The 15674-nt window shown below is 18.4% G+C and overlaps 3 protein-coding genes across 3 annotated transcripts; 1 reads left to right on the top strand and 2 right to left on the bottom strand.

Moving 5' to 3' along the window:
* Window positions 1–120: 120 nt before the first annotated feature.
* On the top strand, window positions 121–4518 carry PADL01_0703200 (serine/threonine protein kinase,putative; the record flags this gene model as incomplete). The annotated part of the gene is made up of 1 exon (XM_028681068.1): window positions 121–4518. One exon carries the CDS (start codon window positions 121–123, stop codon window positions 4516–4518), a length of 4398 nt encoding a protein of 1465 aa, XP_028537483.1.
* Window positions 4519–5234: 716 nt separating this feature from the next.
* Window positions 5235–8138, bottom strand: PADL01_0703100 (phosphoinositide-binding protein, putative; the record flags this gene model as incomplete). Its single annotated transcript, XM_028681067.1, has 1 exon — window positions 5235–8138. One exon carries the CDS (start codon window positions 8136–8138, stop codon window positions 5235–5237), a length of 2904 nt encoding a protein of 967 aa, XP_028537482.1.
* A 1365-nt stretch (window positions 8139–9503) lies between these two features.
* PADL01_0703000 (conserved Plasmodium membrane protein, unknown function) lies at window positions 9504–14594 on the bottom strand (the record flags this gene model as incomplete). Its single annotated transcript, XM_028681066.1, has 1 exon — window positions 9504–14594. One exon carries the CDS (start codon window positions 14592–14594, stop codon window positions 9504–9506), a length of 5091 nt encoding a protein of 1696 aa, XP_028537481.1.
* Window positions 14595–15674: the final 1080 nt, after the last annotated feature.

Genomic DNA, 15674 nt, shown 5'->3' with positions numbered 1-15674 from the left:
GATTATAAGACACTACAAATGTAGGAAAAAAATAAAAAATAAATAAATAAGAATAACCTAAATATGTATGTTTATATATAATTTATATTTTATAATATATATATTCATTTAATGATGAAGATGCATAAATGTTTCTTGTGTAATTATTTTATTAAATTAGTAAAGAGAAAAAAACGAAAAAAAGGAAGTAGACTACGTTTTAAAAAAAATATAGATATAGAAAGTAATAGATATATTTTTAGAAGGTTTGATAAAAAAAGGAATGAAGATAACAAGAACAAATATATACACAAAAATGTTTTAACTTCAAGTAATGAATTTAATATATTGAACAATGAGAATGAAATGTTATTATTATCATCTAATGGATGTAGCAATATGATAAATTTAAATAATAGTAGTGGACATCCTTGTAGTAGTGATAATATTTCAAAGAAGTGTCCTTCTGAAAATATAAATGTAAACGACCACATAATTAATAATAATATTATATATTGTAAGAGAATACATAATGATATAAGAGAAATGGAAAATATTTATATTGAAGGTGATGATGAATTATATGTACCAGTTGATGTTTATAAAATAAATAAAGATTTATGTGACATACAAAAAGATATAATTAATGAATATAATGTTAAGACCAATTATTTAATAGATAATGATTTCTGTCATATTTTAACATTTTGTAAGCTAAAAAAAATTAAACAAGATCTTATACATCTCCTACATTTTATGTATTTATATATATCAATAAATAATAAGACTAGTAAGAATAATTTTCATATAAGTAATTTATTTAAAAGATATTTAAAGTTATATATGAAAAAGAATATTAAAGCAAAAAAAAGGATGAACCATGATATGATAGATTATATAAAGGATATATATAATAAATATAATAAATATAATTTATATAATATATATAATAAATATAATATACATAATAAATATAATTTATATAATATATATAATTTATACAATTTGTGCTTTATAAAAAATAACAATGGTGATAATTATATGTACCCTTTGAAAAAAAAAAACAATTTCTTGAATAATATTTCTAGAATTCAAAAATATTTTCTTTTCTACAAATCATATAAAATGATTAACATCATGTATAAGATACATTTTTTGTGTTTTAGAAATTTTTGTTTTAATATAAATAGGAAAGATTATTTTTATAAGAATATTCTTTATCAGATGAAAAAGAAGAAATGTGCATATATATATAGACAGATACAACAGATATATATAGATATTATTAATATAGTGAAGTTAAAAAGAGTTGAAAAGAAATATATGAGAAAAAAGAGTTTGTTCACAATAAATTATAGTAATATAACTAATCAAATGAGATATAAAATATTGAGAAATAAATATATAAATATAGTTATATGGTTATCCAGAATATTTTTTAAATATCTACAGAATGTTTTATTATGTAACAAAAATATGTTTAAAAGATATATGTGTTATAAAAAATTAAAACAAAAATATTGTTCCTATAATTATAATATTAATAAGAATGATATTATTATTGAAAAGAGACTTATAAAAAACATATGTAGTAATTATTTTAATTATATAAAAAATAAAGAAAGTGTACTTTTTAATATGAAACAAGGAAGATATAAAAATAAACCACATAAGAAGAATCAAGGGGATCTCATAAATATTAACAATTTAAATAATGAGAAAACTCAATTTTTTCATGTTAATAATATGGATAATTTATATAAAAATAAAATAAATGAAAACATATTTATATTAGGTTCAAGACAAAGTAGAAATAAACAAAAGGATGATATATGGAAAAAAAAAATAAATACATATAAGAGAAGATATAAAGGTAAAAGTATTAAATATTTATATTGTAAACTTAAAAATAATCCTGATACTATGAACATAAGAAAAAGTAATAAAATGAAGAGACCATATAAATATAAGATTAAGAAAAGAATAAAAAAAGTACATTGTCATAATAATTTTTTAGAGCATTTATATAAACCAATAGAAAGAAATATCGGTCATTATAAAAATAAATATTTTACTACTATGAATAGAGATTATTTGATGAAGAGGAAATTAAAGGAACATCGAGTTAGAATAAGAAAGAAATATATAGAGGATATTGAACCGAATGTTAAAAAGAAAGAAACACCATTATATGGAAATGAACACATAAATCAAAAAAGAGATGTACATATAAATCAAAAAAGAGATGTACATATAAATCAAAAAAGTGATGTACATATAAATCAAAAAAGTGATGTACATATAAATCAAAAAATATGTGAACATATAAATAATTCTACTAATCATATTAACAATCTTGGTGTGATTCCTCAACAGTTGGAAGATGCAAGAAAACCCAATGATGATTCTTTTTTAGATATAGGAGATGCTGAAAGGTGTGATATGATATCGAGAGATAAAGAGGATGATGATAATAATAATAAGGATGTCATAAAAATAAATACAACTCACTTAAATATTGATGTAAAAAAGAATTATATTATGAATAGCAAAACTGAAATAATGTTTAGAGTAAATTGTGAGAAATATAGCAAAAGAAGTAATAGCAATGATGTTATAAAAGATGTGAATATAAAGAATGGTTTAACTGACATTATATATGTAGATGATAAAGACAGAATAGGAGATGATGTAGAGAATGTAAATAATATTAATAAAGATTTTAAAGAAAAGTATAAAATAATTATGGATGTTCTGAAATTATTGGATGTTTCTAAAGATAATAATAAAGATAAGAATGTTAATTATAATGAATATAGAAATGAGAAAATTTCTGGTGACATATATAATAAAGATAATTATAATTATAATTATAATCCGATATTAAATAGAGAAAATAGGTTTATCGAATATTTAGAAAATTGTGATGATATAAAAAACAATTACGATATGATTACATTAATAAAAGATAATTCATCTAATTTTGTTTATAAATGTTATGATAAGAAGATGAATAGATATGTAGCTATAAAATGTGTAAATAAAGAAAAGCAATTATCTATTATGAGTTATAATACATATGTTAATATATATAAAATAATACAAAGAATTAATAATGAAAATGTTGTAAAAATATATGATTTATTAGAAAATAAATTACATTTCTTTATTGTTATGGAATTATGTGAGGGTATAGATTTAGTAGATTATGTATCTAAAGAAAATATTTCTTATGAGAAAACAAAAAGTATTATATGTCAACTATTGAATGGAATATATGCTTTACATTCTAATTATGTTATTCATCGTGATATCAAATTAGATAATTTAATGTTTAAGGATAAAAATTTAGAAACATTAGTGATTGTCGATTTTGACATGAGTGTTTATATTTATAACGATTCTGAAATGAATGCAATCTATCATACATGTGGAACACAAAATATTAATACAATGTATCCAATGAATGTAACAGAAAATATTCATGAAATAAATGAACTTTATGATATTCGAGATAAACATATGAACATGTTAAGAAGTATGACGAAAGAGCAATTTTATGAGGAAAAATTTATAAATATGAATACAGTGCAATTAAAAGGATTGCATGATAATATTAGAGATGATCATGATTATTATATAATGAATAAGCAACAACAACAACATAATAATAATAATAATAATAATAATAATATTGTATGTGAAAAGATGGGTGGTCAAAATTATCAGGCTATGATAAGCAAAAAATATGAATATTCTCAATATCCAAAAGACACAAAAGATACAAAAGATACAAATTTCGAAAAAGATAATTTAATTACAAATAATTTATATTCAAATAAGACAAATAAAAACAGAATTGATAAAAATTATGATGATAAGAAAAATATGATGAAGATGTTACCATTTACAGAAAATTATATGAAAGGAAACAAAAATAATAAGAAAACTACATCATTGAATTATAAGTATATAAATTCAATAGGAAGGAATTTATGTGCATGGACAGGAAATACTGAAAAGACTTTTATTCATGATGGAGAGAAAGTTATATATAATGATTTAATAATTGGAACTAAAGAATATATGTCACCTTATTGTTTAAAAGGTATATATAGTATAAGAACAGATATATATAGTATAGGGGTAACTATATATTTAATTCTTTTTAAAAATTTTCCATATTTATTTGATGAAATGAGCATAAGAAAATGGGAACATTTTGTTATTAGCAAAAATAAAAATATTGTTATACCCTTCTCCTTCTTATTTCATAATATTAATTGTTCTTATTTTATTAAATTAATAGATATACACTTAATAAATAATAATATATACTTTACTAAGAATAGTTATTTATTAGATAACAAATTCAAAGAATTAGAAAAAATAGAAAATATTAAATTTGATTTTAACCAGTTCAGAATTAATGTCAACAATATTTATTTGATAGAAATATTAAAGAAGTCTTTATCTCTCGAAATAAATGAGCAGTACGCTACCGTCTCAGAAATTATGGAGAATAAATTTTTTGCATAGAAAAAAATATATATATATATATATATATATATGATGACATTTTATTTTTTTTGAAATTAATATTATATATATACTTTTACATAAAAATATACACACACACATATATTATATACATATATATTGATATTTAATAATTTTCCTATTTACAAATTCAAAATTTTTTTTTTTTTTTTCTGTTTTATATATTTTAGTGTCATATTTTTCCGTTTAAATATATATATATATATATATATATATATATTTTATTAATTTTTTTTTGTTGTAATTTTTTTTGGTAAATGTTTACTCTTATTTTTTAGTATATTTATAATTTTTTTTTGTAAATTTTTTTTTTTGGTGTTTTTTTTTGAGTATATACAAAATTTCCATCATATATATTTACTATTTTAACATATTAACATGTTAATATTTTTAAATATATCAACATATATATATTATATTATACTATTTAGTATAAAAAAAAAAAATTATATAAAAATTTTGATGGTATAAACTATTAAAATACAATTTTTTTTTTTTTATCCTCAAAGATAAAAACAACAAAACAAAACAAAACAAAAAAAAACAAAAAAAAAAAAAAAAATAAAATAAAATAAAATGAAATCAAAAAGGACAAGGAGTTATTATTATTGATAAAGGGTGAATATTTTAACATTTTCACAAAAAAAATATATATATATATATATATATATATATATTCTACAGTTCTTTTTATTTTATCTAAATGCTGATATTAAATCTTCATCTTCCTCATCACTCACATAAACTATATTATTTTTAACATGATTATTATGAATATCTTTAATATTTTTAATATTTACATTATGTATATTATCATGTTTGTAATTATTATATGGTACATCATCTGTAGTAGTATAACTATAATTTATATCATTTGTATCTTTTTTCATATATATATTATTTTCTGTTGAAACCTTGGGATATGATGAATATTTATCAATATTACTTTCATATGAATAATTTTCATATATACTACTAAGACTATTTTTATGAGAATATGATTCATGTGTATATTTAGCACTTTGTGTATTTTCATAATAATAAGGTGTCTTTTCATTAAATATATTATCATTTGATATATTCTGATATATAACATTTTCACTCGATGGGTTATTATAAGGTATATTTTCTTGACTATTATTATTATAGCTTATACTCTTTTGTTTTATATTATCATATGATATATTATCTTGACTATTATTATTATAGCTTATACTCTTTTGTTTTATATTATCATATGATATATTATCTTGACTATTATTATTATATCTTATACTGTTTTGTTTTATATTATCATATGATATATTATCTTGACTATCATTATTATCATGGGACCTATTATAAGTATATCCATATTTATCATCATAATGAAGACCTTCCTCAAAATAACTAAATTTATTTTGCTTTTCATTATTAGACATATTATTAGTAAGTTCACATACATCTAAATTGGTTACATCCGTTTTATAATCCTTAATGATATAATTATTTTCATTTTTCTTATCATAAAAAATATTCGTTTTTAAATCATTATAACTATCATTTTTTTGTGATTGATTATAATTGATAATATTTTTTTTATAACTAGAAGTATCATAAACATCATATTCATGTTTTTTATTTGTTTCTTCTATCAAATTATTAATTGACATAGCATCACTGTGATCACTATTTATGGCATCCTTATCTGTATTATCACTATCATTAAAATTGAAGTTATTTTCTGGATTTACATTATTGTGATAATACAATTTATTTTTGTTTAATCCACAATTTGAACGTTTATTATCTTTTAATTTATATGTTTTTTTAGGTTTCCATATTTTAAATTGTTCCAAGTCATTTTTCCATATTTTTACATTTCCTCCATTACCTCCGGATAATAAAAATTCTGACTTGTTCAGGTATTTCAAAAAGTGCACCCCATTAGTATGTCCATGAAAAGAAGAGATGATTATACCGTTAGTTATAGACCATATGATTATAGCATCTTCATATCCTGCATAAAGGATTTTTTTTTCTTTATTGACACATAATGATAGAACATTATTATCGTAAAGTAATGGGGGTATATATAATGCAGAAATATTATTATCAACAATAACTTTGGAAATAACTATTTGTTCCTCATCATTACAATACAGATTATTATTATTGTTGTTGTTGTTGTTGTGTAAATTATTTATATTATCTTTTTTTTGTTTGTCATTTTTATTAATATGCATATTTTCATTTATATGATTATATTTATTCATATCATAATTACTAACATTTTGAGATTCATTGTAGGATGAATAAGTAGTACTAGATGGATTACCATAAAAAGAAGGATCAGAATTTATATTATCAGAATATGGTGTTGAGACATTAAATTTATTTTCATTCATATTGTATGAGTCATAATAATTTTTTGTTGGCTTCATATTTGTATGCCCATTTTTTATGTTATCATCATATTTTATATTTTTGATATTTTTAAAATTTTCCATATTATCGACATTTTTATAACTTTTGGATTCATTAATATAATGATAATTATAACATGCAATTACATTATCATATCCTACGAATAGATATTTATCTGTATTTGTAAAACAATTAATTTTAGTTCCGTTCTTTATTTTTTTTGTATCAATATATATGGGTGGATTAGTAGACATATTATAAACAAAAAATAATGATGCATCTGTTCCTAGAATAATATTATTATATGATAATAAATGACAAGTGGTAATTTTGTCTTTATCTAATCTTTTATTACATCTACCACCACTTAATATTTTATAATTATCATTTAAGTTTAATAATCTAAAGGCATTATCATATCCACATGTACAAAATAATTCATTATTAAATTGCATCATTTTTAATATGGTATCTAGATGACAAGTAATATTTTTAATATATGTTAATGTAAAGGATTCTATATTTATTTTATATATATATATTTTACCATCATCTCCTGAAATAATAGCTTGATTATTTTTTTCAGAACAGACAATATTCCTAGCTTTATATATAGTTTGTTCTTTATATGTTTCAACAAATGTTGAAGTTAAATCATTATTATAAGAAAAAATTTTAATTTCTCCTAGCATATCAGGTTCAATAATAGACCATAATTTTCCTAGTTTACTTAAATTACTTTTATCTTCATAAACACAAATAAGAAAATTATATTTCTCATTAATATATATATCACTTAATGAAAATTTTTGTGTACCTATATTATTTATTAATTTTGTTTTGACAATATCTACAGATAAATTTATTTTATCATAAAATAAAAGAAAATTTAAAAATACTGCACAACATCTTATATCTGGTCTAATAAATAAATTTTGGATATAACTATTTAATATTCTCTTACGATAATTTATATATTCATTATTTTTATAAGACATTAATTTTTTTTTTGGTAAATTTGGTAAGGCTGAAAAACCTAAATGTAATAATTCACAATTTAATTCTTCAAATTCGCTATATCTTTTATTTATCTCATATTTCAATTCATTATATTCAACTAATATAATGTAATAAACTTTTTCATTCTTATATTCCACACGATTTATATGAATATCAAACTTTTCTAAGTCCATAATTTGAAGTCTTTTAAAAGCAAAAAAGGATAGAAAAAAAAATATATATATATTAAATATAAATCTTATAAATATATATATATATTATATATATATATATATATATATATATATATATATATTACTTTTATTTTAAAAAAATTATATATATATGTATTATATATATTTAAAATAACTATATATTTTAATATCAATATTTCAAACGTAGTTAATCATTTTAATATAATAATATATATTATGTACTTTCACATATTCACCAAAAAAAAAAAAAAAAAATTAAAATTAAAAATAAAAATAAAAAATTAAATATATAATAAAATAAAATGCATATAATTGCAATAAAACTAAAAAAAAATATATTTATATATATATCAAATAAATTAAATATGAATTAAAAAAAAATAGGGGAAAATATATATTATATATATATATATATATATATTTTATTCATAATATACTTTAATATATTTATTACTATATATAAATAAATATTTACTTTTTATGAGGAGGGCATATATTTTTTTTTTTTTTTTGTATACTTTTATATATCATCATATAATATATAAATATAATAATAAAATATATATTTATAAATATATTATATTATTATGTGTATATTTTATTTAATATATTGACATATATAAAATATTATATACATATATATATATTTTGTAAAAAAAAAAATATTATTATTTTTAAATGTGAAATATATAAAATATTATTATAAAAATATTCTTTTATTATTTTAAAAAAAAAAAATAAATAAAAATAAAAAGGACACATAAATAAATCTATTAAATGACAGAATAAGTCTTTGAATATTTCATTATTATTACATAGATATGTACATATATTTACAAATATATGTTTTGGAATCATTTTTATATGTTATAACTAAAATATAAATAGGGCATATTATAAATATATATATATATATATATATATATATATACATATATGTTAATTATTTTTTTTGTTTCGAAAATTTTAAGAGAACACATACAAAATGTTGTTCACACAATTACAAATATATAAAAAAAAAATTATAAAAAGATATATCACATGGGATATTATATAAAAAAAAAAAAAAAAAATTAATGTGTGTTATTACAAATATATGATATGTACACATTAAAAGAAAATAAAGTTAATATTGAATAAAAAATAAAATATAATAATAGAGATGATTATTGATAATTTATTACATTAATATTTTTCTCAAATTATAAAATTCTGCAACAATATATATATATATATATATATATATATATATATATATATATATAATATATATATGTATTTATTTATATCCTTAAGAAACCCTTTTACGATACATTTTTGATGTATTTTTGATTTATTTTTGATTTATTTTTTTTTATTTTTTTTTTTTTTGTTGGTTTTATTCTTGTTGGTTTCATTTTGTTTAACATTAATTGTTTCTGCTTTATTAAAATTTTGTTCTTTTTCATTATCTAAAATTTCAATTTCTTTATTTTCTAATGTATTTATATCTTGATTCTCTATTTTTGATTCTCTTAATATTTCTGATGATTCTACTTCATTGTTTAGGATTAATGTTTGTTTATCTGTTTTGTTAACTTGTTCAGATTCTTTCATATCTTTTTTTTCATGTTCATTATTTTTATTTTCATCCAATGGTTCTATTATTATTTTATTTTGTTCGTTATCATCTTTTATATTTTTGTCAAATGGATTGTTTATTTTGTTTTTATCATTTTGTAATTCTTCCTGTTCACTAATATTTTGTTCATCTTTTGAAGCATATATATCTTTTTCTTCTGTCTTAATATCATTATTATTTTTAACTTCTATTTGTATTGTTTGTTCTTTATTTACTTCCATATTTTCCGTTTCTTGTTTTTTATATTCATAAAATGGTTCGATTATTTCAGTATCTTGTTTTATATATGCATTGGTGGTAGGTTCAATAGCATCTTGAAATTCTTCTATCTGTTCATTTTTTTTATTTAATAAATTAATATTCTCATTTATGTCCTGCTCACATGTTTCATTATCTGCTTTAAATATGTTTGTTTCATTTTCATTATTATTGTTTTTTTTTTTTTCTTCTACACCTTTGTCGTCATTCTTATTTTCTTCACTTTCTAATGTATTAATGGTTGATTTATTAAACGTGTTACTAAATAGGGGTATTTTCCATTCGTTTTTAATAGTATCATTTAATGGCTTGAGACGTTTTTCATTTTTTACATCATCATTTTTTACATTATCATTTTTTATGTCATAATTTTTTACATCATTTTTTATGTCTTTTTTTTGTTCTTCTTCCTTTTTTATGTCATCATTTTTTACATCATTTTTTATGTCTTTTTTTTGTTCTTCTTCCTTTTTTATGTCATCATTTTTTACATCATTTTTTATGTCTTTTTTTTGTTCTTCTTCCTTTTTTATGTCATCATTTATTACATCCTCTTTTAATACTGTTAATTTTTTTGTTTCGAATAAATTATCAGTGCTACTCTCATATAGCATGCTTGATACATTTTTATGATTATCCAAATTTGCCGCTTCTGTTTTATTTGAGAATATATTTTTATTTTCAAAATCATTATAACATATATTTTTATTGTCATTTATAATATTTGAATTACTAGTCGAATTAAAATTATTTAATGTTACATTATTTACTTGTATTAATTGTGTATTTTTAAATTTTTCTAAATTATATATTTTTTTCTCATTTGGAATTATACTAGATATATTATCCATTATATTTTCCTTATTAGAAAAGATAAGATTGTTTTGTTCGATATTTTTAACTTTATTATTAATATTATCATCATAATTATTGTTTAAGAGTTCTTTTTTTTCTACATGTAGTTCTTTTTCATTTAACAATTTATTATTATCTTCAATTATATCATTATTGATAGTATATATATTATTATTATTATTATTATTTGTATTATGGATGTGTTCTATTTTTTTTGAGGGACTCATCATTCTATCATTTTTTATATAAAAATTATCTTCAATATGTTTCCCAGTTTTTAATGGTTCAGATATATTTGTGGTATTATATTTTTTATTCATTTGTTCATCTTCCTTATTATTATTATTATTTTTTGAGGATAAGCTAAATTTTTTTTCTACATTAAAACTTTCATTTCTTTTAACATCCAACGAAGAGTTTGAACGTACTTTGTCTTGTAAATTATTATTATTACTATTGCTGACGTTCTTATTGATATTATTATTATTAATAATATTTTTTTTGTCATCATATTTTGTAATAATATTGTTTGAAGATTTTTCTTTTCTTAGATTTTCAAAGAAAGATTTTCTTTGTTTAAAAATAGTATTTGAATTCGTTTCATATATGTTCTGATTATTTGTATTTATTTTCAAGGATATGTTAGTTTTATTATTTGATGATACTGTATTTTCATTTGTATATTTTCTTTCTGTTTGTTTATCTATATTAAGATTATCTTTAAAGTTGTCTTTTATTAAATTATCATTATTTGGAAGATTAAGATGGTTTATATTTATCACATTATTACTATTATTATTTATATTATTTATATTATTATCTTCTTTGATAATATTATTCACATTAAGAGTATTTTCTATATTATTATGGGAGTCCACATTATAATTCTTTTCATCATCATCATTATTATTATTGTTTATATTTATAGGAATATTATTATTTTTCTGTTCTTCAATATTTGTTTTATCTACTTGTAAATTATCTTGATTTTTATCTTTGTGATCATATTCACTTTTTTTCATACTTAGAAATGTTGTAAAATTATTTGAAATAATTGAATTAGACAAGATATTTTTTTCTTTCTGTTCATTTTTTTGATGAACATCATCAATTGATATATTTTCCATATAATTTTTATTAACAGAATGTTTGAATTCTTCGATATCTTTTTTTTCTAGCCTCTTCCAATACGGTTCAGAATTAAATGTTTTTATTTTTTTTGTGTTTTTATTATTTTCTATAAAAATATCATCATTGTTTTGTTTAATATTTAAAAACGTATTATTTGAAAAGAAAATATTTTTTGATGAAGGTGTGGTAGTTAAATGGTCAAATGTATTACATTTATTATTATTACTATTGATATTATTATTATTTTTGTTGTTAATATTATTATTTTTGTTGTTGCCATCATTTTGTACTTGCATATTATGACTATTAGATGTTACATTATTTGTAAAATTTAGAAAGAAAGGGAATTTTTTAGAATACTCACTTTTTTTATTTTTTTCTTCTAAATATTTTGTTGCTTCTTGTAATGGGTTCGAAAATATATTTGAATATGTATGTTCATTATTAATTTCTGTTTCTTCACTTTTTTTTATATTTTGTATATCCTTTTGATTTATATTTTTATCAGAATTAAATATATTATTATTTTGAAATATATCCTTTTCTATAAATGTTTTACTATTTAATAAATTGATGGTATTAAAATTATGAGAATTATTTTTCTTATCAAAATAATTATCTTTATTCAAGGATGCATCTGTAATATGTTCTTTCTCATTAGATGTTATCAAAAAATTATTCTTATTAATATTATCATTTGTTTGTTGTGTTTTTATGTTGGTATGATTTTTCATATTATCCATATTATCATTATTATTTTGATTTGTTTCGACTTTAATTGCCATATTGTCATCATTACTTTTTAAAAAAAGTGAGAATATATCTTTTTGCTTTTTCTTTGTATCTTCATTATCATTCAAGTTATTACTTGTATGTGTCATAAAATTATTATTGCATTTTATATTTTTTATGTTCACATTTTCGATTTGATTTTCTTCTTTCTTCTCTTGTTTACATTCTTCATTTATACTTTTAACAAAATTTTTTATTTGTTCTTGTTTGTTTATATTATAAGTAAGATCAATGTTGTAATTTTCAATTTTTTTTTCTTCTGTTTTTTTTTGATTCTCATTTTGTAAGGGCATTTTAATAATACTAGTATACAAATTATTAGTTGTAAAATTATTTTTGATCATATCATTTGATTGATTATTTTGGGTGTCGTTTTTTTTTTTTATGTTGTCTTCTTGATTTTCTTTTTGAGAAAAAGAATTATAAGGAATATTATCTTTTCTATAAACATTGATATTTTTTTCTATAAAATTTTCAATAATACAATTTTGTTCGTTATTATTTGATAGGGAAGTGTTCAGAATATTATCGTTTTCTTTTTCATGTTCTTCTTTTTTAGATATATTACCATAGATATCCTTATTAATAAGATTATTGATATTATTACCATTTAATATAAATGAAGATGTATTATGTGATGACACTGGATTTGTTTTATTAAATAAATTATCCGTTTCTAGTTTGTTTGTATTATTTTCATTCTTGGTCATATGATTATTGTTCTGATGAACAATATTTGGTTTATTATAATATACTTGTGTAATCATATCATTCTTATTATTATTATTATTATTATTATTATTATCATCGTTGCTATGGTTATCATTTTTGATAGTATCATTTATATTGGTGTTTTTATTATTTTTATTATAATTTGTACTTTTACTTTTACTTTTATTTTTACTTTTATTTTCTTTTTCTTTTTTCTTTTCATATTTATTAATACTGGAATGTATAAAACTCAAATCTTGTTGAATACTATTAGATGATATAGAATGATTTACGTTTTTTTTATTTTTTTTTACATTTAACATATTAATATTACTTGTATCGTTTAATGTAGACTTATCATATCCTTGATAATTGTTGTTGCTGATTTTATCTTGTAAATATTTTGCATATATCTCATCATCACTAGAATAGTCTGTTCTTTTTTCTATGCATATATATTTTTTATTTTTATAATGAGTCAGATAATATTTGTATTCTTTATTACATGTGTTGAGTTGATTTTTTTCTAAATCTATTTGTAATGATAAAAGTTTTCCTTGATTTTTTTTTTTTTGGTCTTTTTCTTGATTTGTATTATCTATTGCAATTTTTAATTCTTTTAGTTGTTTTTCTATATATCCTTTTTTTTTTTTTTTTAAGCATGTATATGCTATGCTTACAAATAATTCCATTACATTTAAAGGGTATATACAATATAAAACGGTCGAAAGAAATGGATGTTCAAAAACATTAGATATATATTCTATATATATGATATTATAAAAAGACAGACTAATACTTGTCAATACTATGCTTAATATTAATATATATAATATAAGAGATTTTATTGTATTAACTATAAGACCATAAAAAGAAACTACACATAATATTAAAAACACTACAAATAATAATATATTATTATACATATATAATAATATACACAATACTGTTTTTATTCCTAACACAAAAACTAAAAAGGTAAAATATATTCTAGACCAATCTCTTTGTTTGTTAAAAAGAAAACGATTGTTTTCTGCAACCTCTATATCGCTTTTATTCTTCTCCATTTTTTTTCTTTTTTTAAAATATAAAACAAATGAAGGATACTAATATATCTCAAATGGAAAAATATATATATATATATATATATATATATATATATATATATATATATAATAATTAAGTTCAAGAGAGTAAGTGTAAAAATGTAATATAAAACATAAATATATATATTTATAAATATATATAAATGTGGTAACTATATAATAGTATGAATAAAAAGATTTACATATATTTTTTTTTTTTTTTTTTAATTTATTTTAAAAAATGTATAATATAAAATATATTTACCAACACATACATAACCAATTACAGAGTTTATCATGATACGTATTTTAAGATATAAATATAAACATATAAAATAAATAATATATATATATATAAATATATGTGTGTATTTTTTTTTTTTTTTATATTTTATTAATTTCTTCTTTTTATTATTTTATGCAATGTTTAAATATGAAAGGAAAAAGAAAAAAAAATTTCATCATACATAAATATATATATATATGAGAAAAAAATAAAATGTTTTTTAAGTATGATGATTTAGCATGTATATTTATTTTATTTTATTTGCTCTTGTGTTTCCAATTAAAATAAATATTTTATTAAGTGGCAATATATATATATATATATATATATATATGTAATTATTTTTTTTTGGAGGGGAAAAAAAATAAAATGAAACATAATAAATAAATAAATAAAAGACCGATATATATAAACATATAGTCAAATTATTCTAAATCTAAAAAATTCGTATTCCAAAAAAAAATAATAAATAAATAAATAAATAACTTATATTAAAATGTTTTATGTGGAATTTTTATATATTTTTGTTATATTTTATTTTTATCTATTATGAAAGTTAAGAAATATTCAATTTAAAAAATATATGTATATATAAAATTATATACATATATATATATATATATATATATTTATATATTATATGTTTGTATGCACAAAACGGATATTTTTAGGACTAGGATTTTATATAAACATATATTCTTCTTATATGCTAATTTTATTTTATTATTATTATTTTATTTATTTATTTTTTTTGTTTTTTAAAAATAAAAAAGAAT

This window comes from Plasmodium sp. gorilla clade G2, assembly GCF_900097015.1.
Source record: "Plasmodium sp. gorilla clade G2 genome assembly, chromosome: 7".
Taxonomy (NCBI): domain Eukaryota; phylum Apicomplexa; class Aconoidasida; order Haemosporida; family Plasmodiidae; genus Plasmodium; species Plasmodium adleri (nom. inval.).
Note: the sequence above shows the minus strand (reverse complement) of the source record. Positions and strands in the feature narration are given on the sequence as shown.